A 25,355-nucleotide genomic window follows, 5' to 3' on the forward strand; every position below is an offset into this window, starting at 1 on the left:
CTCCTCAGTAAAAGGCACATGACAGCCCGCTTGGAGTTTGTCAAAAGGCACCTAAAGACGCTCAGACCATAAGAAACAAGATTCTCTGGTCTGATGAAACCAAGATAGAAACTGAATGCCAAGCATCACGTCTGGAGGAAACCTGGCACCATCCCTACGGTGAAGCATGGTGGTGGCAGCATCATGCTGTGGGGAGGTTTTTCAGCGGCAGGGACTGGGAGACTTCTTGTCAGGATCAAGGGAAAGGTGAACAGAGCAAAGTACAGAGAGATCGTTGATGCAAACCTGCTCAAGAGCGCTCAGCACCTCAGACTTGGGGCGAAGGTTCACCTTCCAAAAGGACAACAACCTTCAGCACACATCCAAAACAATGCAGGAGTGGCTTCAGGACAAGACTCTGAATGTCCTTGAGTGGCCCAGTCAGAACCCGGACTTGAACCCGATCGAACATCTCTGGAGAGAACTGAAAATAGCTGTGCAGCAACACTACCCATCCAACCTGATAGAGAGGATGTGCAGAGAAGAATGGGAGAAACTTCCCAAATACAGGTGTGCCAAGCTTGTAGCGTCATACCCAAGAAGACTTGAGACTGTAATCGCAGCCAAAGGTGCTTCAACAAAGTACTGAGTAAAGGGTCTGAATACTTACGGAAATGTCATATTTCAGTTTGTAAAATGTACTGGCAGCTTCATTAAATAGTACCTGCAAAACACCAGTCTCAACGTCAACAGCGGACAGTGAAGAGGCGACTCCGGGATGCTGGCCTTCTAGGCAGAGTTGCAAAGAAAAAGCCATACCTCAGACTGGCCAATAAAAATAAAAGATTAAGATGGGGAAAAGAACAGAGGAACTCTGCCTAGAAGGCCAGCATCACAGAGTCGCCTCTTCACTGTTGACGTTGAGACCGGTGTTTTGCGGGTACTATTTAATGAAGCTGCCAGTTGAGGACTTGTGAGGCGTCTGTTTCTCAAACTAGACACTCTAATGTACTTGTCCTCTTGCTCAGTTGTGCCCCGGGGCCTCCCACTCCTCATTCTATTCTGGAGAGAGCCAGTTTGCGCTGTTCTGTTCTGTGAGTACACAGCATTGTACCAGATCTTCAGTTTCTTGGCAATTTCTTGGAAGGAATGGCCTTCATTTCTCAGAGCAAGAATAGACTGACGAGTTTCAGAAGAAAGTTCTTAGTTTCTGGCCATTTTGAGCCTGTAATCGAACCCACAAATGCTGACGCTCCAGATACTCAACTAGTCTAAAGAAGGACAGTTGTATTGCTTCTTTAATCAGAACAACAGTTTTCAGCTGTGCTAACATAATTGCAAAAGGGCTTTCTACTGATCAATTATCCTTTTAAAATGTAAAACTTGGATTGGCTAACACAACGTGCCATTGGAACACAGGAGTGATGGTTGCTGATAATGGGCCTCTGTACGCCTATGTAGACAATAGTCATTTACAACATTAACAATGTCTACACTGTATTTCTGATCAATTTGATGTTATTTTAATGGACAAAACATGTGCTTTTCTTTCAAAAACAAGGACATTTCTAAGTGACCCCAAACTTTTGAACGGTAATGTATATTTATATTATATTTATAAACATATATGGGGGATTGGAAATGATGCATTTGATAGAAGATAAACTGTGCTGTAGCCTATTGCAGAATAAGGACAATTTAACAAACAATCTCCCATGTCGAGTTTGTCTACTTGGTCAAGCATTTACTCTATAAGTCATCTCTGATTGAGATCTGTATGTCTGAAAATAAAGACCTCAACATCTCTTGTTAAACCCTTCAGGCTTTCATTGAATACAGTTGAAGTCGGAAGTTTACATACACTTAGGTTGGAGTCATTAAAACTCGTTTTTCAACCACTCCACAAATTTCTTGTTAACAAACTATAGTTTTGGCAAGTCGGTTAGGACATCTACTTCTCGCATGACACAAGTAATTTTTCCAACAATTGTTGACAGACAGATTATTTCACTTATAATTCACTGTATCACAATTCCAGTGGGTCAGAAGTTTATATACACTAAATTGACTGTGCCTTTAAACAGCTTGGAAAATTCCAGAAAATGATGTCATGGATTTAGAAGCTTCTGATAGGCTAATTGACATCATTTTAGTCAATTGGAGGTGTACCTGTGGATGTATTTCAAGGCCTAGATTCAAACTCAGTGGCTCTTTGCTTGACATCATGGGAAAATCATAAGAAATCAGCCAAGACCTCAGAAAAAAAATTGTAGACCTCCACAAGTCTGGTTCATCCTTGGGAGCAATTTCCAAATGCCTGAAGGTACCACGTTCATCTGTACAAACAATAGCGCGCAAGTATTAACACCATGGGACCACGCAGCCGTCATACCGCTCAGGAGACGCGTTCTGTCTCCTAGAGATGAACGTACTTTGGTGCGAAAAGTGCAAATCAATCCCAGAACAACAGCAAAGGACCTTGTGAAGATGCTGGAGGAAACAGGTACAAAAGTATCTATATCCACAATAAAACGAGCCCTATATCGACATAATCTGAAAGGCCGCTCAGCAAGGAAGAAGCCACTGCTCCAAAACCGCCTAAGAAAAACCAGACTACGGTTTGCAACTGCACATGGTGACAAAGATCGTACTTTCTGGAGAAATGTCCTCTGGTCTGATAAAACAAAAATAGAACTGTTTGGCCATAATGACCATCATTATGCTTAGAGTAAAAAGAGGGAGGTTTGCAAGCCGAAGAACACCATCCCAACCGTGAAGCACGGGGGTGGCAGCATCATGTTGTGGGGGTGCTTTGTTGCAGGAGGGACTGGTGCACTTCACAAAATAGATGGCATCATGAGGGAGGAAAATTATGTGGATATATTGAAGCAACATCTCAAGACATCAGTCAGGAAGTTAAAGCTTGATTGCAAATGGGTCATCGAAATGGACAATGACCCCAAGCATACTTCCAAAGTTGTGGCAAAATGGCTGAAGGACAACAAAGTCAAGGTATTGGAGTGGCCATCACAAAGCCCTGAACTCAATCCTATAGAAAATGTGTGGGCAGAACTGAAAAAGCGTGTGCGAGCAAGGATGCCTACAAACCTGACTCAGTTACACCAGCACTGCCAGGAGCTCTCAACTTATTGGAGGAAGCGTGTGAAAGGCTACCCGAAACGTTTGATCCAAGTTAAACAATTTAAAGGCAATGCTACCAAATACTAATTGAGTGTATGTAAACTTCTGACCCACTGGGAATGTGATGAAAGGAATAAAAGCTGAAATAAATCATTATCTCTACTATTATTCTGACATTTCACATTCTTAAATAAAGTGGCGATCCTAACTGACCTAAGACAGGGAATGTTTACCAGGATTAAGTGTCAGGAATTGTGAAAAACTGAGTTTAAATGTATTTGGCTAAGGTGTATGTAAACTTCCGACTTCAACTGTAAATGTGTGTATCAGTTTACTGGTTAGGCAAACACAATCTGTGTTCAACCCCTGGATGGGCCCCTCTCTATAGTCCTTAAGGGAGTTTCATATGCAAGACCTCACCTCCTAGAGATGGCTATCACAGGGACCAGTCTATGTGCTATCGTAACTGCTCTGACGTTATCTCCTCTCAGGTCACCTCCGCTGTATGTGTGTGTGCTGGACTGTTTTCTGCCTTGTACAAAGAGGGTTATGTGTGGGCAATGTCGTCATCCTCTCGTGTGTGTGTGTGTGTGTGTGTGTGTGTGTGTGTGTGTGTGCACGACCCCGAGACAGCAGGAGTCCCTTTCCCTCAGCACACACACAGTGGGAGGCTGATCTGAAGGGCCTCCTGTCCCCCATCATGTGAGATGAGAACAGATTTAGGAAGAATAGGAAGGAGAGGAAATGCTAGATCTAGCCAGGATGTCATATTACAGGTCCCCTGCACATAAAGCCCAATCCTGGAGACCTGGAACGAAAAACATGTCAGCCAGGTATAGACCTACCTATCATGAGGACAGCATGAGGCTTGGTTTGGTCCAATCATTTTAGAAATTCAGACAGAAATGTGTTAACACTTTACTCTAGACATAATCATACATCCAACAGAAAACCTCTTAGCAGAGCCTGTTAAAGTCCAGCTAATTGATCGGACGACCGCGTAATGAAAGCCAGTACTTCCCCTTTTCTAGCACCATGCTGCTGACATCTCTCTACAGTTTCACAACTAAACTATTTGTTCTAGAAAAAGAGCCAATTGGTTAAGTCCTAAGGGAAAGAGCACTAAAAACCATGCTGTCAATACCTTATAAAAACAGACACATTGTCAAAAGTGCATTTGGAAGATTGGAAAACTGGCCCACTTTGAAATGCTGTATGTCATCAAAACAGCAATTTTAACTGGGTATTTTTCATCATTAAAATATACCCTGGGAAAAAAGATATCTAACTTGGTTTTGGCATGAAATGCATATAATCAGGGCATAAACAATAACAGAAGAAAAAGGACGTACAAAACTTCCACCAAACGTTCTACACCTTCCTCCTTACTCTTAGAGGAGAGGAAGGGAGTGAACCTTGATCTTAGAGCAACAGTTTACAACATCTGGCAGGGAACCGATGTTTGGCCCTTTGCAACAACATTTCTGGGCTAATGGACTAAGACCATGCTGTGCAGTGTGTGTGTGTGTGTGTGTGCGCGTGCGTGCGTGCGTGCGTGCGTGCGTGCGTGCGTGCGTGCGTGCGTGCGTGCGTGCGTGTGTAGGCAGACACTTCAAATGTGGAGACTGAAGCTTGTGGCTGTCCTGTAAAAATGATCTGTCAAAGCCAAGCTTACTCCAGTTTCTTGGGACTCTTGGGATATCATATCAAAGTTTGGTACCCCCATTCTGAGAGGTGTGAAGGTGAAAGGCAATGCTATGGCAACAATTACCAAGCAAGCATTAAAGCACCTGACATTTTACAGCTTGTCAAGCTAGGGGCTTTAGGTCCAACTGCACCCCCAACCCTCAGTCTCAGCTCTCAGCCCCAACCCTCAGCCCCAACCCTCACCCCCAACTTTCAGCCACAACCCTCAGCCTTCTAGGATCATTAAAAAATATATATATTTTACCTTTACTTAACTAGGCAAGTCAGTTAAGAACAAATTCTTATTTACAATGACGGCCTACCGGGGAACAGTTGGTTAACTGCCTTGTTCAGGGGCAGAACGACAGATTTTTACCTTGTCAGCTCGGGGATTCAATCCAGCAACCTTTCAGTTACTGGCCCAATGCTCTAACCCCTAGGCTACCTGCCGCCCCAAAAAAACATGGTTGTCAGTTGTGACATTGTAAACATCAAGCGAGATAGAGGACTAATGACCCAGGGGACTGGGGAGCGCGATCCCCAACTCAAAGAGCCCCACGGGTTCTGAGCTGTGACAGACCTTCGTCTCACTATGAGAACCTACACTTTGTGACACCACTGCTTCCCACCAACCACCAGCATTCCATGTACAAGTAGAGTAGAGATGTATGCCTGTTGTGATTCGGTCCATAAAATTGTCTATTTTTCTATTTGATCCTTTGGTATCCCTGTTTACAAGTGATGCGTGTGTGCCAGGTGAGAGCCTCCACCTACTCATGTAAATGAGTGATGAACTCACTAGACTGACACCAGCATGTGACGTCAGCTCTGGTGCTGAGTTTTGAAATGTTTTGTGATGGTACAAACTGCATTCTAAAGCCAAACAGAAAGATAGCAGGCCTCAAAAAAACCTCTGCACTCCTTCACCCCCTGAACAGCAGTAAACAATAATTGGTAGGTCAGTTAGGGTTAAATTCTGTAACCTACCTGTGTTTTACTACAACCTAATACAATAACCAATTTTACGATGCAGCAGTGTTACAGATATGTATGCAGATAAAAATGGACCAACATCATTGAGAGGATGATGAACATCAGCAATCCCATAACTCTTCACTATTCACTGGTCTCACCTGTTTTTTCACCACGGTCACCTCGGTCTCCCTTCTCGCCTTTCAGTCCTCTGTTTCCTCCGTCACCTTGGAAAGGACAGACAGACAGACAACAAAACATTGTGTTACAGCCAGTGGAAACTTTAGGAGACGCACAGATGAATATTTCACTTCCTGTAACTATAAAATCAAACTGGACATAAATAAAACAGATGATCCTGTTGAACAAGATCAGTATTATGATTATGATCTAAATATTGCCCTCTCACTCTGTCATGGTTGACTTTGTGTAGGTGGGCCTGGATTAGGCCTAAAGCTAGGCTATGGTTTGAGGTTTCCATATTGCCTTCCTGGAATACTTCTGAGCAGGGCCACTGAAAAAAGTGTGGCGAGGTGGCATTTGCCATAGCTCTTTTCGATCAGGTGTGGTAGTGCCACACCACTTTTGATTTAGTTGAATAAAATATATTGATGCAAAGCTTTAAAAAGAGGGGCAAATTTGCCTCATGATTTGTTCACTTGTGCACAATTACTCTGTCCTTCACATCAGAGTGTTGCTGCAGGCTCTTTGCGTGTCTTCACCAATCAGATTCACGAAAATCGGAGGTTGCGCGGGCCGGGCACAATGCACAAAACTCAAGGTGTGCTCTCCACTTTCCTGCGCTTTCTCTGTGTCTCTGTATAGGAAACCCCCTTCTTTAAAATATAATTCATATGAACAAGTACATGGTTGCTGAAGTTTGACAGGGTTTTCATCCTCCCCAAGGCCAGTAGTTTTTCCAGGAGTTTTTTAAAACCTTGTGACCAGATCAGAAGAACTCTGGTCCCATCATAGCCCGTATTAAACCTTTTTACAACTGATTAATCACGTCATACCATATACGGTCAGAGTTTTAACTGGTTAGGTTACTAGATCAGGAAAACTACGGACCCAGATTTTTTTTCCCACCACACCACTCTGGGACCTGTGGTGCCACCTCTACTTGTGAGACAAGAATACTTGTGAGTAACTCTAAAATAGTCCCCCTCACACCGAAAAGAAAGACAGCTGAACCAACCTCAGGTCTGATTTTAGACATCCCTCAACTCAATTTCCCTTTGGATACCTTATCATCTTGTTAACGTGAACTGAAGACCCAAAAACTAAATGTAAGCACCTTGTCATTAGACTTAACAGTTATAGGACAACCCCCTTGTGAACTACAGTATCTTCAGCTTGTGCTGAAGTGGACTAGAAAAACAGCACAAAGAAAAAGACAGTATAGACAGCAAATACAGTATAGTGAGGTGTATGTTTCCCCAAATGTGAACATGAACACATATGTCCTTGTCACGCCCTGACCTTAGAGAGCCTTTTTATTTCTCTATTTGGTCAGGGTGTGATTTGGGTGGGCATTCTAGCTTTTCTATTTCTTTGTTGGCCGGGTATGGTTCCCAATCAGAGGCAGCTGTCTATCGTTGTCTCTGATTGGGGATCATACTTAGGCAGCCTTTTTCCACCTTTAGTTTATGGGATCTTGTTTTTTGGTTAGTTGCCTGTGTGCATGCCATTAGTTTCACGTTTCGATTGTGCTTGATTGTTTTGTTTGGTGAGTTTCGATTTATTAAAAGATGTGGAACTCTACGCATGCTGCGCCTTGGTCCATTCATTTCAACGAGCGTGACAGTCCTTGATTCTATGTGATCTGACATCCATTGTTGTGGGCTATTGTTTTGTTTGTTGCTCTGCTCTCGTCGTCTGAGGCAACTCATCTGTCTGTCTGTGGGTTTTATGCCATATTATAAAAGACAAAAAGGAGTCAGAGCAAAAGACAACATCAATTTAACGATGAAAGGATTTTATGAAAAATCGCTGGGGTTGAGAGGCTGAAAGCACAGTCGTCCTGCAGCTCCTCTTTCAGAGTGAGCAGAGAGACATTTTATGGCGTCTTTCTGGCTTCACTACTTGAAGCCAGTTAACAGTCTTAAAAATGTTTTTAAAGAAGATCCTCCTTGGATACATTTGTGACCTGAAGAGGGCATCTGATGTTGATCTGGTGAGGATCTGAGTGTGGGTGCAGGGACTTTCTGGAGCCTGGCAGTTTCATCTGAAAGTCTTGATTGTTACAAGTGTGCCAGCACCATACACTTAATTTACTGTCTGGACTTGAGAGAGGCTGTGGAAAATGAAGTAATCAGTCAACTTCAATCTTCAATTCCACTAAATTAAGATTTGTTGTATTTTGATATGTACCAGAAGTGTATGTCCATGGTTATAGAGGACACCACACAATAAGGCAAAAATGACCATTATGGTACTGTCAACTTTTTTTGTAGAATATTCATAAAAATAACAAACTCTGGATATGCCTTTGATGGAATATTAAAATTCCTACCACTCAGTTCTGTGGGAACATCTCTCTGTAACTACAAGTTTAAAACCACAAGGTGTGGTTATGAGCTGTTACTGTAATAAAGTGACTATTATCCCACGTTTAATTCCTGTATTTTCAGATCCAGAATCACAGGAAAGGGTCCAATGGCAGTGGCACCCAAACAGAACCACCAATTGTCGGGTAGCGCTCTGAGCTGACCACATCCTCATAGTAATGTGTGCGGTGGTCAGGAAATGTTAGACACTTACTCTGGTTCAAACGCCCAATGCCAAACACAGCACGAACTCACAGAAAAACATACATAAAGGCCTACTTTAACAGGCCACACAACATCTCTCCCTTTTCCACAAGGGTGCTTTTACAAGCTTTACTAAAAGGCTAAGTGCCTTTGTTATTTTATATTTATCTAACCCTGTGTTATGTGTGTTGTAGTCACAGTGAGTCAGTCTAACAGGGCTGGGAGGACAGGGCAGATAGAGAGCATCCAGATCCAATATTAATGTTATTGGATCACAGGGGTTTGAGCCTCCAGCACCGGACAGTTCAGCCAAACTAAACTGATCCAGCTGTTTGGTTTGCATAGAGAAATAAAATAAGTCCATTGTGGATAGTCAAATCCATGACCAATACAATAAGGCACTGCGTCTCAAATCATATGTGTGAGAGGAGTATCTGATTACAAAACAAGTGCTGATTCCCAACACACAAGGTGACGAAGGATGAAAAAGCTTCCTAGAAGCAAGGTTGGACTAGCCCTGAGACATGGCTGATATCAAGGCACCATAAGCGTCTACAGCCAGGTCTCAGGGCTAAGGTTGGACCAACTAAAAACCGGACATGGCTTTCCTCCATTATTATGGTGAGAGGGAGACATTTCTGTCTGCAAGGTTGGCGGTTCAGCTGATAAGGAAGGTCTGCTTTGGGTTAGGATGGGGAGGCAGAGGGCATGAAGATATACAGTACCAGTCAAAAGTTTGGACACACCTACTCATTCAAGGGTTCTTCTTTATTTTTACTACTTATTTTTTACTATTACTCTACATTGTAGAATAATAGTGAAGACATCATAACTATGAAATAACACATTTGGAATCATGTAGTAACCCAAAAAATTGTTAAGTAAATCAAAATATATTTGAGATTTGAGATTCTTCAAAGTAGCCACCCTTTGTAGTCACCTGGAATGCATTTCAATTAACAGTTGTGCCTTGTTAATTTGTAGAATTTATTTCCTTCTTAATGCGTTTGCGCCAATCAATTGTGTTGTAACAAGGTAGGGTTGGTATACAGAAGATAGCCTTATTTGGTGAAAGACCAAGTCCATATTATGGCAAGAATAGCTCAAATAAGCAAATAGAAATGACAGTCAATGTGGAAAATTTCAAGAACTTTGAAAGTTTCTTTAAGTGCAGTCGCAAAAACCATCAAACGCTATGTTGAAACTGGCTCTCGTGAGGACCGTCACAGGAAAGGAAGACCCAGATCTGCTGCAGATGATAAGTTCATTAGAGTTACCAGCCTCAACTGCACCTCAGATTGCAGCCCAAATAAGTAACAGACACATCTCAACATCAACTGTTCAGAGGGGACTGCGTGAATCAGGCCCTCATGGTCGAATTGCTGCAAAGAAACCACTACTAAAGGACACCAACTAGAAGAAGAGACTTTCTTGGGCCAAGAAACACGAGCAATGTACATTAGACCGGTGGAAATCTGTCCTTTGCTCTCATGAGTTCAAATTTGAGATTTTTGGTTCCAACCGCCGTGTCTTTGTGAGATGCACAGTAGGTGAACGGATGATCTCCGCATGTGTGGATCCCACCATGAAGCATGGAGGAGGAGGTGTGATGGTGTGGGGGTGCTTTGCTGGTGACACTGTCTGTGATTTATTTCAAATTCAAGGCACACTTAACCAGCATGGCTACTCAAAACACAACTACAGGCTGTGTAAGGGCTATTTAACCAAGAAGGAGAGTGATGGAATGCTGCATCAGATGACCTGGCTTCCACAATCACCCGACCTCAAACCAATTGAGATGGTTTGAGATGAGTTGGACCGCAGAGTGAAGGAAAAGCAGCCAACAAGTACTCAGCATTTGTGGGAACTCCTTCAAGACTGTTGGAAAAGCATTCCAGGTGACTACTTCATGAAGCTGCTTGAGAGAATGCCAAGAGAGTGCAAAGCTGTCATCAAGGAAAAGGGTGGCTACTTTGAAGAATCTCAAATATAAAATATATTTTAATTTGTTTAACACTTTTTTGGTTTCTACATGATTCCATTTGTGTTATTTCATAGTTTTGATGTCTTCACTATTATTCTACAATGTAGAAAATAGTAAAAATAAAGAAAAACCCTTGAATGAGTAGGTATGTCCAAACTTTGACTGTTACTGTAGTTGTCAATGAGACACAACAAATCAGATGGAATAGACCCCGAGCCTCCATTGCCCTCTCTGGAGCCTGAGCTTAATAAGAGAGAGCATGCCATCACAGAAGGATAAGGGAGATAGATGTAACCATTGACAGCAGGTTCAAAGAGGCAGCGAGGTACAGATGATAGTTTAACTAATGGCTCTACAGCTGTCAGACAGTACTAATATCAGACATACCTTTGGGCCCTTCGGGTCCCATATCCCCTTTCTCCCCCTGTAGGCCGTCAGGGCCGCTCGGTCCCTTTAGTCCCCTTGGACCCTGGAAGCCTTTTTCTCCTGTAAAACCTGTCGGAAGTACATAAACAAAGCATTGGATTTATTTTCCCAATTCTTTTCAAACAGGATATCTGAAATGCGTTTCAAAGAATGCAAACAGCCTATCTTATCCGAATCTTTGAGTATGATGGTCCGCTTGCATGCCATAATAACATTTTCCAATGTTCTCTTTCTTTATTCACCATTTAATTATGTAATGAAAGACTATCTCAGGGAATGCCCCTGCTACATTTCACAGGATGCTTTGAGCCCAGTTGGAGGGCTGTTATTAGGTTGCTAGCAGACAGAGTGGACTTATGGATTTGGAACCATAGAGGGTCGTGTTCACTAGGTAACCCCTGATGAATCAATAATTGAAGATATAGTCGCTGCATTACTAACAAGGTATACTGTAGTAACCAACTCTTTCATAAGTAGGATAGTGGACTGACTGATAGTTTGGATGTGGTAGGAGGAGTCTTTTGGATGGCTATAACAAATTAACATGTTCCATGCTCCTAAAGGGAGGGTTGCTTTCAGCATTCTTCTTGGAAATATGTCTTTGAGGGTTTAGGCTACATAATTCGTGACCCGGGCCAATTACAGTAAGATACGTTTCGAGGACATGGTTGAAAAATGGTTGAAGAATATCATGTATATTGAAAGCTAGAATAGGACAAATGACAGTGCTGTACAGTGTACGGACCTCTCATCCCTATGAGGCCTGCCACACCAGGGGCACCAAGTGGCCCAACTTCGCCCTTCTCACCTTTTGGTCCTGGAGGCCCTGTGGAAAACAACCTCATTAAAGCATTGAGTTGATCCCGACATAACAAACTGATGAATATACTGTAATATGAAGACAATATGATTACTGAAGTTGTGTAATCTTATAAATTGCCAGTTTCCTCTTGGTATGTCATTCATGTTTCACCACACTCTCGGACTAAAGCAGAGGAGCTCAAGGCAGAATCTGAGTCTGAAACATGGTTAACGGACATCATCCAACAATTGTTTTTACTTGGATCCAGTTAACTGACTTCAGATTTGTTTGTAGAATCAGCTTGGCCACAACGGAAACCACGTTACCTAAAGTACACCACAATGGAACCACAATTGAAAAGTTAGACATTAGTCTTGTTTTGTCCGACTGACATTTTCAAAGTAGCCTTTCAAATCATAATGTGAGCTGATCCCTAGATCCTAAGATACTGTCCTGGCGTAAAGTAGTGGCTAATGACGAGTCAGAGTTGAAAGTTCACTTGGAAGTCTTCTCACCCTGGGGGGTCTGAAGGGAAAACCACTCCACTTAATTGGTGTTGACTGGTTTGTTTTAGTAGGATCAATGATATCACTCATCACGTCTTAATAGTTTTCTATTAATTCAATTAAGAATGCTCAAGAAAAACAAACATGCTCCATGAGGGTCAACCAGCGTGCAACTTTCACATAAAGAGCTGTCCGTTAAACACCAATATGTGGTGCTGTGTCATGGATCAGCAATTCTGAATCGGAGTAGGTTGGACAGAAAACACACGTTGGTAATGCCCTATTTGCATGTCAAGGGAAAACACCTGCAATGCAATCAGTTTTGAGACATTTGGTATCAACTTGATAGATAGATTATTTAAACCATTGGCTTTCTGATAAACCTGTTTAGGCTATTTAAAGTGGCTGATATTGTTTTTACACTAAGGATGACCATTTATCAAATTATCCATTAAAAGAACATTCAAGTTTCCTTATTTTGTTGTGGTGAATAATGAAATTAGCGCTAGATCAATGTTTAAATTATGACAATTACATTTCCATGAGAATGAAGGCAATGGACACAGTGATCCTCCCAGCCAGAAGACACTTCACTAAAACAGCAAACATGTCACTCCTGAGGTCATTCCTGCTAATCAAGTGGCAGTGTGATGATTATAAATGTTTCCATGCTCACACTCTCCTCAGACCAACACATCACAGTTTCTTAATCCACCTCTCAACTTTGCTTAAATGTGTATTTTTTCCCCCTTCTCATTTGTTCACCGCTGCCAAATTGGAAGGTAGGCATGAAACATAAGCTAAAGGCATTGGGATGGAGTGATGAAGGGAGGGAGAGGAGGCAGGCCAGAAATGCCAATTACCACGACAAGGTGTGGAGCTTTCCTGGCTAAACCCATGCTTAATGACAAGCAAATGGGATGTGCAGTGGAACAAATGACAGGGCTGATTTCCTTGGTTTTGGAGGCTTCTAAATGTAACCCACAATTGTTTCCAGCCTAAATAAAACACTGCCCCATTCACATACAATATCAATCAGATTCTGATTCAAAGTCTTATTTGGCATGGATTCACATCACTGAATTCTGTCTAATTCCTGCTAACATTACATCATGACATACTTATTTGACATTTATTTAACCAGGAAAGTCATTGAGTATGATAGCAAGTCTCAATACAACATCAACATCTTCATCTCACATTTTCCTTAACCATCGTGTAAGGAGCTCAGTAATCAGTGAGATTAATCATGACATAAACTTCATTCTAGCCAGTGATCAGTGATGGGGCCGTTACCTTCTAAATAGGTGATGTTCTTAAGGATATTGGAGTGCTCCCAGTCCTTGAGCCTCAGGTCCTCTGTGATGGTGCTGAGGATCTCTACCTCATTCTTCAGGGTCTCTTCCATGTGCACTTGTGTCTCCCTCATGTGCCGTGCATCCTGGCTTGCATTGCTGATCTGCACCTGCAGGTCCTGGATCTTTAGGTGATGGACGCTGATGTCGCTGGTGAACGTGTGGTTGACTGAGCCGACCGTCCAGCCAACCTCCTCCAGCCTATCCTTGAGCTGGTCCACCTGGTCCGCTGTGCTCCTCAGCAGGAGGTCGTGGTTGTGCAGCGAGACCGAGGCCTGGGCCAGCTGGTTGCTGAGCCCACTCACGTTCCTCTGGGTGGAGCGGTTCAGGACAAATACACGGTCCCCCAGCTGCTCCACGGTGCTGTCTGTCGACTGGCAGTGGCCTTGCAGATCCCTGATATCCCTCTCCAGGCCGCTCACTGCCTGGCCCAGCTGCTTTAAGGACTCACTGTGGTTCTGGAACAGGCTCTCCAGCTTCCAGATGTTCTCCAGGAGGTCTGCCTGAGAGGAGATGTCACCCAGGGACTGCTGGAGCTCCCGAGAGCGGTCCTCCATACGGGTAATGTTTTCCATCAGTGCCTCCTGCTTCTCTGAGGACATCTGGGACCTGGACACTGAGGAGGACACATGGAAGAGAGGAGAAAGACAAGAGGCTCAATTATACATCTCCTAGATCTCCATAGCAGATAGAAAATGCTACAGATCAGCAACACTTACTACAGAAAATGGCTCCTGAACATTTATCAATGCAATCCACCGCATTGGATCACTTAATTGTCACTGGGATGATGATTAATAACACTAGAGTTGTATACTACAGTATTACTATTAAAACAGCAAGATAGTGTCATGATCTCTTTTATACCATTGGCAATGACTGTTTGTTGTTAATGTCTTTGGAAAGGAAAGAGAAGTGATCTATTTTAAACAACCTCTATAACAAGGCTTTTAAGGTTTATGTTCTGTTGGAGTGAAGTTTCTTAGTAACAGTGCAGTCAGCCAGAGAGATATTTTGAAACTAAATCCTCTCAGCTCTGCAATGACGACATCCTCTCTTATACTTTCGAGACCCTTATGTAAAAAAAAGGGATGTTACTCAATCTGAGAAAAAGAGAATGTTGGGGAAATGGAAGGAAATGGCCAATTCCCAGCGCACATGTTCAAAATCCCTCTCATCCCCCTCCATGGTTATTAAACAATTGTTGCCTATGTGTGTGTTGTGGACCAGAACTAATTTAATTATTTCAATATGAGGGAAATGTTTCCTACATGGTTGCACAAAGAGACTTTACATTACTTCTCATTTTACATTGTTCAGAAAGTTAATGAGCTGAATACCAAAATAAGCTGGCACTCAACTACAGAGACTTTCTCATTCCAAAATGACAGTCTATCTTACAGTATGTTATTTCCACACGTAGATAAGCCTAATTGTTATTAATCAGGAATTCACGGACGGCAACTTCGGCTCTAATGTGGGTTGAAGAGTAACGTGGCAATGTGCCAAAAAGCACAAAACCAAAACAGATGGATTTGTTTCCCAGACGGATAAATTAAGAAGAGATGTGGGATCCTGGACTGGGGTGAATATAGAGTAGGTGAAGGTCTGCCCTCCTTTGGCATTCAATCCCTCATTCTTGGAGGAACCAAACTCTCTGGTAACGCACATGACCTTGACCTGTCCCTGCTCTACCAGGACAGTAACAAGAACTCACACAAGATAACACAGAGGACTCAGGAACTCACACAAGATAACACAGAGGACTCAGGACCTCACACAAGATAACACAGAGGACTCGGGATCTCACACAAGATAACAAAGAGGACTCAAGAATTCACAAAAGATAACAGTCACATTTCTTGAAATTCTCCAAAATTGACAAATATTCTTTTTATTTCTCCTATTGATGCATTTCTGTTTCCAGGAATCTGGGAGCCTAATTAAGTTTCAAGCAATTCCCCGAAGGATATCTAATGTATGAATATCAACATCGCCCATGCAACATTTACCCTTGCACTAGAGCCAAACAAAATTGCAAACGGGTGTGGTGTCCAGTAAACTGGACTGCTCATCGAAACAGGCAGCAGGCGATGTCAACAACCCCATTCCTCCACTGGACTACCTACCATGAAGACGGGAGAGTCTGTAAAATATATGGAGAGTCAATGTGTAAAACATCCCTGTGAGGGTGTGGTGGCAGACCTATTATTCCCAGAGGCCTCACTGTCCTGGTGCATCATGTGGTTTTACAGGATGTTACTGTGCAAGACGATCTCTAGGACCAGGTGGTCGTCAGCTGTTTGCTCTCAAACTAGTTAAAGAGGAGAGGAGGCTGAAAAATACAGGCCACGCTCCTCTCCTTTTCCTGTTATTGGATTTCACATCCCCACACCCAATGCATGTTCCTGATTACCAACCGTAGCTTTTGCTTCTTAAACAAGCCTTTTCATAAAATACTTCATGTTCTGTGTCTGTCCTAGGAGTTCAGTATGCAGGGACTTTTCACCTAGTGGAAGTGTGTTATTGTCAATAAGAACTGATGTCCTCTCCCACAAAAAAATACTACACTCTACTATAGAATACTATAGTACTTACTATAGAATGTGGGTAGTAAACTGCAGTATACTGTAGAATCCTATACTCCACATTGTAGTGTCCCTAGATCATGTAGCACTTACTTTAGAATTTAGATTTTGTAGTTTACTGTAGAATCCTATACCCCACACTGTAGTATCCCCTCAATCATTTAGTGCTTACTTTATCATTTTCATTTTATAGTATACTGGAGAATACTATACTACACACTCTAGTGTTGTCACGATACCAGAATTTTGACTTCGATACGATACTCGATACCATCACTATACTCAATACCAAAACGATACCACAACAACAACAAAAAGATGGCGTATTAACCAAAGTCACAGAATGACACTTGATCCAGACAAATAAACTCAGTTACTGCTCTGTTCAATTTTTGGGTATCTTTTGAGTTTAATATCCTTACATTTGAAAATGTATGTCAATTTTTTTTACACAACCATGTATTCAATTATACAATCATACAATCAATTTGACTTTGTTTTATCCCTCTAACTACAAAACAACATAATGAACTTGGTCAAATCAAATTGTATTTGTTGCATGCTTCGTAAACAACTGGTGCAGACTAACAGTGAAATGCTTATTTACTTATGGTCAGATGAGTCTCTGTGGAAGCACAGTTGCATTTCAGAGGAAGTAACAGATCTAAGAAGTCCTTTTGGTGTACTCTTGTTAAAGTGTTATTTATCTGTCAGACAAGCAAACCTAATCCTCTAAGCGTTAATAAACGTTGCTTGTTCTTTATATATGCCTCTGTGCTGTTTCCCTTTAATGGGCCTAGAACCTGCCTAACGTTTAGATGTTACAATTGTTGTCTGGTCCATTGCATTGCTCAGAACCATTGAACCAACTCAATAGGTGGCCTGTCACGAACCTGTGAGTCTTATGTTCTGGTTGAGGTGTTCCCCTCATTCAACAGTAAGTGGTATAGTCTGGTAGTTGTACCATTTTAGCTAACCCTAGGTTAGGTTACTACAGCATACTACAGTCATGTCCACAAAAATACTACAGTATACTACATTTATGCCTGTAATAACTTCAGTGTGAATACAATAGTATACTAGTCATGTCTGCAAAACACTACAGTGGATACTATAGTATACTAGTCACGTCCGCAAATGCACGACAGTGAATACTACAGTAAAGTTCGAAATAACACTACAGTGAATACTATAGCATACTAAAGTCATGTCCACAGAGATGTTACAGTGAATACTATAGTATACTACATTCATGTCCACAAAAACACTACTGAATACTATAGAATACTACAGTAATGTCTGCAAAAACACTACAGTAAATACTACAGTATATAAATATAATAATATTACAGTATTTAGACCATAGTATACTATAGTACTTTTTCATTATGTCTTGTACAATAATAATAATATCAATACCTCAATAAAGAACCATACCTATTTTAGCTACACACCTACTCTGCCAGTGGATATACTATACATCTAAAACCAAAACATACTCACCATAGCTCGTTAGGGCCCTATGACCAAATGACCTGGAACTAACAATAACATAAACACAATGATTGGCTTGATAAAGTTAACTAGTCCCTGGAGAACCATGAGTCTGGGGCAACAAGAGCTGTAGGGTGAGGGGAGAGGGTGGGGGGTGTGCATAGCTAATTATCCCTGACCGACCTGCTTTAAGCAAAATCTGAGGCGGCACAAAGTACATTAGGATGGCTGGGGGTGGTCCGGAGGGGGGCTAGGAAGTTGGAGAATTCTGCATTTTTCAAACACCTGAAATCTACCCATAATCACAATGTAAAATTTCTGGGCATATCTAAGCATACCTCTTGAGCTGTCTATATCCTCCTGACTGGTGATTCTTTTTTTAAAGAAACAATATATGCTTCTCTGCATCTCTGCTAAAATCTCAGTAAAAGATTGAAAGGAATGTGAGTCTTATTCAGTAGGCTACATGAAGTTATTGCTTGCTTTTCTAAAATCTACCAACCTTGGCAGTAGGCATGTCAGCTAAGCTAGATAGACAAGCTAGCTACTCTAACTTGATTGATAACCTGAAATGGCTTCTTGGTAGCTAGTTATGAGGTTGGGAGATTTTAACCTATCTGGGCTAGCTAAAGCCAACTTCATAAAATTGATAGATGGGTAGCAGTATTACAGAGCAACAGCAACAACAAAATGGTATTAATATATACATGTATATATACTGCATATATACACTGAACAAAAATATAAACGCAATATGCAACAATTTCTGAGATTTTACTGAGTTACAGTTCATATAAGGAAATAAGGAACTGGAACAAGCTGTCATACACGTCGATCCAGTGCATCCCAAACATGCTCAATCGGTGACATGTCTGGTGAGTATCCAGGCCATGGAAGAACTGGGACATTTTCAGCTTCCAGGAATTGTGTACAGATCCTTGCGACATGGGGCTGTGCATTATCGTGCCATAAACGCTGTCTGCCATCTACCCGTTACAGTTGAAACTGGGATTCATCCGTGAATAACACACTTCTCCAGCATACCATTGGACATCGTAGGTGAGCATTTGCCCACTGAAGTTGGTTACGACGCTGAACTGCAGTCAGGTCAAAGACCCTGGTGAGGACGATGACCACACAGATGAGCTTCCCTGAGATGGAGGTCCTGGGCTGGCATGGTTGCACGTGGTCTGTGATTGCAGGCAATCTCAACGCTGTGCGTTACAGGGAAGACATCCTCCTCCCTCATGTGGTACCCTTCCTGCAGGCTCATCCTGACATGACCCTCCAGCATGACAATGCCACCAGCCATACTGCTCGTTCTGTGCGTGATTTCCTGCAAGACAGGAATGTCAGTGTTCTGCCATGGCCAGCGAAGAGCCCGGATCTCAATCCCATTGAGCACGTCTGGGACCTGTTGGATCGGAGGGTGAGGGCTAGGGCTATTCCCCCCAGAAATGTCCGGGAACTTGCAGGTGCCTTGGTGGAAGAGTGGAGTAACATCTCACAGAAAGAACCGGCAAATCTGGTGCAGTTCATGAGGAGGAGATGCACTGCAGTACTTAATACAGCTGGTGGCCACACCAGATACTGACTGTTACTTTTGATTTTGACCCCCCCTTTGTTCAGGGACACATTATTCAATTTCTGTTAGTCACATGTCTGTGGAACTTGTTCAGTTTATGTCTCAGTTGTTGAATCTTGTTATGTTCATACAAATATTTACACATGTTAAGTTTGCTGAAAATAACGCAGTTGACAGTGAGAGGACATTTCTTTTATTGCTGAGTTTATGGCATAAATCCAATTCACATACTACACCAGTTACTGTTAGACCACACTCTACATACTGCAACATCAGAACACGCTTATGGAGCCATCCTATATCTAAAGTTAAAGTTAGATGTTTGAACTACAGTATATTCTACAAAGCATTGTTCACAAGGACGAGTGATACGTTGCTTCTTGTGTTATGTTGAGTTATGTGTGTCTGCTGCATGCCAGTGGAGAACAAGCTGTTTGAGTGATTGCTGTGGCTGTTGAAGCTCTGTGAAGCTGGACAACTGTTTACATTCCTGCAGCTGAAATCTTCTCATGGATGAAGTAAATGTCATTGAATCATTAAACTGCCAATATTATCATTTGTAGTGCATTCCTCGGCTGTATTTGTCAATCAGCTTTTTATAAGAAATACCCTGAGGACGTGATATACATTCATAGTGGGATAATTCTCCGTGGGTACCACATACACACAGGCAAGACAACCATTACAAAATACAAGCAAATAGTTTTGTACATCAATTTCTCTCATCTCTCTCTGAATGTGTTCAGAGGCAGGACACAAATATTTGCAGGCATCTGTCAAAGAATATGTCATTGATTAAGATAAAGGGAACCTCATAAGACGACCAGGTAAAAGAAGTATGGTTAGGATTTAGAGGCATGCTTTTTAGAGCATCCCCCTAACAGGGACAGACACTGTGCAGGGACAGACACTGTGCAGGGCAGGGCAGGGCAGAGCAGGACAGGTGCTAAGAGTCTTTGTGCTGCAGACAGACCGTGCCTTTGTAAAGCCCAATCAGCCCTGACAGTCTCCCACTCCTCACATTCGGCTGATTTGTCTCTGACTGGTTCTGGGTCATTAATGAAGCAAACTATATACAGTATCACATTCAGATTGAGTCAACATAATTTTATCCTATATGAGTCATTTATTGAAATAACTGGAATGTGAGTATGTTTTTGACAGTGTCTAGCTAACAAGAAGCAGATTTACACATGATTGTCGGCCTGATGAAATCATTACGAACTCAGAGAAACTCTTTCTCCATCATCGTCTCTGTCCTGCATATTAGAAAGTACTCTCTAACCAGTGAAGGACCCACAGATTAGTTCCAATCCCATTCATAGGCCTGGCTATTTTTGACATCACTAGAGGCCTCTCTGGGGAGAATCAAACACTTTGTCCACCCAGCTCTGGTCTGGTCTAGCCATGCCTTGGCAGGGACACTCAGTAGGTCCACAACAGCCTTCTTCTTTCCTGATGAGGACACAGTGTCAGACTGTTTGAGTAGACACCAGGCCAGAGCCCAGTAGCATCCTGTGCCACTACGTTATCACCCAGGCCTCCACTCCCATGCTGGGTTCAGGAGGCCCACCCAGCCCCAGGGCTCAGCCATCACACCCACCCCACAATAGGACCATTGTCTCTGGGAGTGGAGGGCAGAGAGACGTCCATCCTGGATCCTGCTCAGACCAGCTCGGCTCTTTCATCCACAGTGTCACAGACTGGCCAAGAAGCAGCCCACGCACAAATCAAAGGGATCTCAGATTCTTATAGGGCTCTGAGCGACAGCCAAAGAAAATATACAGGTTCACCCAGGCTCTGCCAATTCAAACAACAATGTGAGCCATGGGGAGTACATACTGACATGACATTTACAGGGTGGCTCGCTGGGCTGACTCAGTCTGCGTCCACTCCAAAGTGCCATGGTCAAGAAGACACACGGAGAGGACTATTAGAGTTGCAAATTTAAAAAGCACTGAGTCATTGCCATCATGTCTTTCTGTTAATACGGCTAGCAGCAGTGAGCGCTGTCACAGGGTGTCAAGTCACTCTTGTTTTCAGCACATCAGAGTGTGTAGACTGTGACGAGCCTGGAACACATTTCAGTTTGTGTTCGGCTCTCGGAGTCACGCACATATAAAACGGTGCGTTAACTTGTTGTCACGCCCTGGCCATAGAGAGGCTTTTATTCTCTATTTTGTTTAGGCCAGGGTGTGACTAGGGTGGGCATTCTAGTTTCTTTATTTCTATATTTTCTGTTTCTATGTTTTGGCCGGGTATGGTTCTCAATCAGGGACAGCTGTCTATCGTTGTCTCTGATTGGGAATCATACTTAGGCAGCCTGTTTTTCCATCTTAGTTGTGGGTAGTTGTCTGTGTTAGTAGCCTGTATAGCCCTAGTCAGCTTCACGTTCGTTTTTGTTGTTTCTTGTTTTTGTTGGCGACATTCAAAATAAAAGGAAATGTACGCTCACCACGCTGCACCTTGGTCCGGTCATTTCCACCCTGACGTCGATCGTGACAGAACTACCCACCACAAACGGACCAAACAGCGTGGTAAGGAGGACTGGACATGGGAGGGCATCCTGAATGGGAAAGGATCCTGGACGTGGGAGGAGATCCTGGTGGGAAAGGATCGCCTGCCGTGGGAGCAGATGGAAGCAGCAAGGAAGGCGGAGGCAGCAGGAAAAAGGGCCCAGGTTTACACAGGGTCATGGCTGGTACGAAAGACCGGGAGGCCACTCCCAAAAATGTTTTTTGGGGGGCACACGAGGAGATTGGCTGAGTCAGGTTGGAGACCTGAGCCAACTCCTTGTGCTTAACGTAGGGAGCGTGGTACTGGTCACGCACCGTGTTATGCGGTGGAGCGCATGGTGTCTCCAGTGCGCGTTCACAGCCCGGTGCGCTACATTCCAGCTCCCCGCATTGGCCGGGCTAGAGTGGGCATCCAGCCAGGACGGATGGTGCCGGCTCAGCGCATCTGGCCGCCAGTGCGTATCTACGGCCCAGGATTTCCTGCGCCGGCTCTGCGCACTGCGTCTTCGGTGCGTCTGCACAGCCCAGTGCGTCCTGTGCCAGCGCCCCGCACTTGCCGGGCAGACTCTACGCTCGAGACCTCCAGTGCGCCTCCACGGCCCAGTGTATCTGGTGCCTACTCCAAGAACCAAGCCTCCAGTATGTCTCCTCAGCCTGGTGAGTCCTGTGCCTGCTCCCAGAACCAGGACTCCTGTATGTCTCCCCAGCCTGGTGAGTCCTGTGCCTGCTCCCAGAACCAGGCCTCCTGTATGTCTCCCCAGCCTGATAAGCCCTGTGGCAGCTCCATGGACCAGGCTGCCTATACGTCTCCTCACTCCAGTGATGATCCATGGCACGAAGCCTCCAGTGATGATCCATGGCACGAAGCCTCCAGTGATGATCCATGGCACGAAGCCTCCAGTGATGATCCATGGCCCGGAGTCTGCAGTGAGGATCCATGGCACGAAGCCTCCAGCATTGATCCATGGCACGAATCCTCCAGCATTGATCCACGGTCCGGAGCCTCCAGCGACGGTCTCCGGTCCGGAGCCTCCAACGACGGTCCCCGGTCCGGAGCCTCCAGCGACGGTCCCCGGTCCGGAGCCTCCAGCGACGGTCCCCGGTCCGGAGCCTCCAGCGACGGTCTCCAGTCCAGGGCCTGCAACGAGAGTCCCCAGTCCGGGGCCTGCAACGAGGGTCCCCAGTCCGGGGCCTGCAGCGAGGGTCCCCAGTCCGGGGCCTGCAGCGAGGGTGCCCAGTCCGGGGCCTGCAGCGAGGGTCCCCAGTCCGGGGCCTGCAGCGAGGGTCCCCAGTCCGGGGCCTGCAGCGAGGGTCCCCAGTCCGGGGCCTGCAGCGAGGGTCCCCAGTCCAGAGGCGCCACCAAAGTGGGGGGAGCCAGAGGTGGAGCGGGGTCGACGTCCCGCACCGGAGCCGCCACCGAAGTAGATGCCCACCCGGACCCTCCCCTATAGTCAGGTTTTGCGGCCGGAGTCCGCACCTTTGGGGGGAGGTACTGTCACGCCCTGGCCATAGAGAGGCTTTTATTCTCTATTTTGGTTAGGCCAGGGTGTGACCAGGGTGGGCATTCTAGTTTCTTTATTTCTATGTTTTCTGTTTCTATGTTTTGGCCGGGTATGGTTCTCAATCCAACGACGGTCCCCAGTATTTAACAAGTGCATTCGCGAAAAAAGCACTATCGTTGCACCAATGTGTACCTAACCATAAACATCAATGCCTTTCATACAATCAATACACAAGTATATGTATTAACCTATTTAGTTAATATTGCCTGCTAACATGAATTTGTGTCACTTGTCTTGCGTTCTGTGCAAGCAGAGTCATGGTATATGCAGCAGTTTGGGCCGCCTGGCTCGTTGCGAACTGTGTGAAGACCGTAATTAATTTGCCAGAATTGTACATAATTATGACATAACATTGAAGGTTGTGCAATGTAACAGCAATATTTAGACTTAGGGATGCCACCCGTTAGATAAAATACGGAACGGTTCCGTATTTCACTGAAAGAATAAATGTTTTGTTTTCGAAATGATAGTTTCCGGATTTGACCATATTAATGACCTAAGGCTCGTATTTCTTTGTGTTATTATATTATAATTAAGTCTATGATTTGATAGAGCAGTCTGACTGAGCGGTGGTAGGCAGCAGCAGGCTCGTAAGCATTCATTCAAACAGCACTTTCCTGCATTTGTCAGCAGCTCTTCGCTGTGCTTGAAGCATTGTGCTGTTTATGACTTCAAGCCTATCAACTCCCGAGATTAGGCTGGCAATACTAAAGTACCTATTAGAATATCCAATAGTCAAAGTTATATGAAACACAAATGGTATAGAGAGAAATAGTCCTACAATAACTACAACCTAAAACTTCTTACCTGGGAATATTGAAGACTCATGTCTTCAAGGAACTTAAACGTTAGCTTTTTTACATGGCACATATTGCACTATTACTTTCTTCTCCAACACTTTATTTAAATCAAATTGAACATGTTTCATTATTTATTTGAGACAAAATTGATTGTATTGATGTATTATAGTAAGTTAAAATAAGTGTTCATTCAGTATTGTTGTAATTGTCATTATTACAAATATATATTTAAAAATCAGGCGATTAATCGGTATTTGGTCCTCCAATAATTGGTATCGGCGTTGAAAAATCATAATCGGTCGACCTCTACTTCTGACCCACTGGAATTGTGATACAGTGAATTATAAGTGAAGTAATCTGTCTGTAAACAATTGTTGGAAAAATGTATAACTTTTTGAGGATCTGGGGACTCATGCCAAATCTTTTCAGTCTCCCGAGGGGGATAAGATGTTGCCTTGCTCTCTTCACAACTGTCTTGGTGTATTTGGACCATGATAGTTCGTTGGTGATGTGGACACCAAGGAACTTGAAACTCTCGACCAGCTCCACTACAGCCCCGTCGATGTTAATGGGGGCCTGTTCGGCGCTCCTTTTCTTGTAGTCCACAATCAGCTCCTTTGTCTTGCTCACATTGAGGGAGAGGTTGTTGTCCTGGCACCACACTGCCAGGTAATTTCCATGGCCATCTCAGAAAATGCCTCAGGACATGAAATAGACCATGAGGAAACCTGCAGAAAACGTTATGCTGAAGTACAGAAATTCCCACAGAAGAACATTGTTTCTTAAAGTTCTCTGAACGTTCTGAACGGAACATTACTTTAACTTCCCTAGGGTAGGGGGCAGCATTCGTATTTTTGGATGAAAAGCGTGCCCAAATTAAACTGCCTGCTACTCAGGCCCAGAAGCTAGGATATGCATATAATTAGTAGATTTGGATAGAAAACACTCTAAAGTTTCCAAAACTGTTAAAATAATGTCTGTGTGTCACGCCCTGACCTTAGAGAGACTTTTTATTTCTCTATTTGGTGATGTCAGGGTGTGATTTGGGTGGGCATTCTAGTTTTTCTATTTCTTTGTTGGCCGGGTATGGTTCCCAATCAGAGGCAGCTGTCTATCGTTGTCTCTGATTGGGGATCATACTTAGGCAGCCTTTTTTCTACCTTTAGTTTGTGGGATCTTGTTTGTGTGTAGTTGCTTTCTGCACTG

The 25,355-nt window shown here is 43.6% G+C and overlaps 1 protein-coding gene across 1 annotated transcript in view; it reads right to left on the reverse strand.

The window, feature by feature from the left end:
* The window catches only part of LOC120024514 (scavenger receptor class A member 5-like), a 66,786-nt gene that overhangs the window by 12,259 nt on the left and 29,172 nt on the right, over window positions 1-25,355 (reverse strand). The window contains exons 4-7 of the mRNA XM_038968784.1: window positions 13,546-14,220; window positions 11,687-11,767; window positions 10,903-11,010; window positions 5,940-6,005 (exon numbers count right to left, since the gene is read on the reverse strand). Coding sequence (XP_038824712.1) covers window positions 5,940-6,005; window positions 10,903-11,010; window positions 11,687-11,767; window positions 13,546-14,220 — 930 coding nt within the window. The remainder of the gene's footprint in view (window positions 1-5,939; window positions 6,006-10,902; window positions 11,011-11,686; window positions 11,768-13,545; window positions 14,221-25,355) is intronic.

The sequence above is a fragment of the Salvelinus namaycush genome, chromosome 29, assembly GCF_016432855.1.
Source record: "Salvelinus namaycush isolate Seneca chromosome 29, SaNama_1.0, whole genome shotgun sequence".
Lineage (NCBI taxonomy): Eukaryota > Metazoa > Chordata > Actinopteri > Salmoniformes > Salmonidae > Salvelinus > Salvelinus namaycush.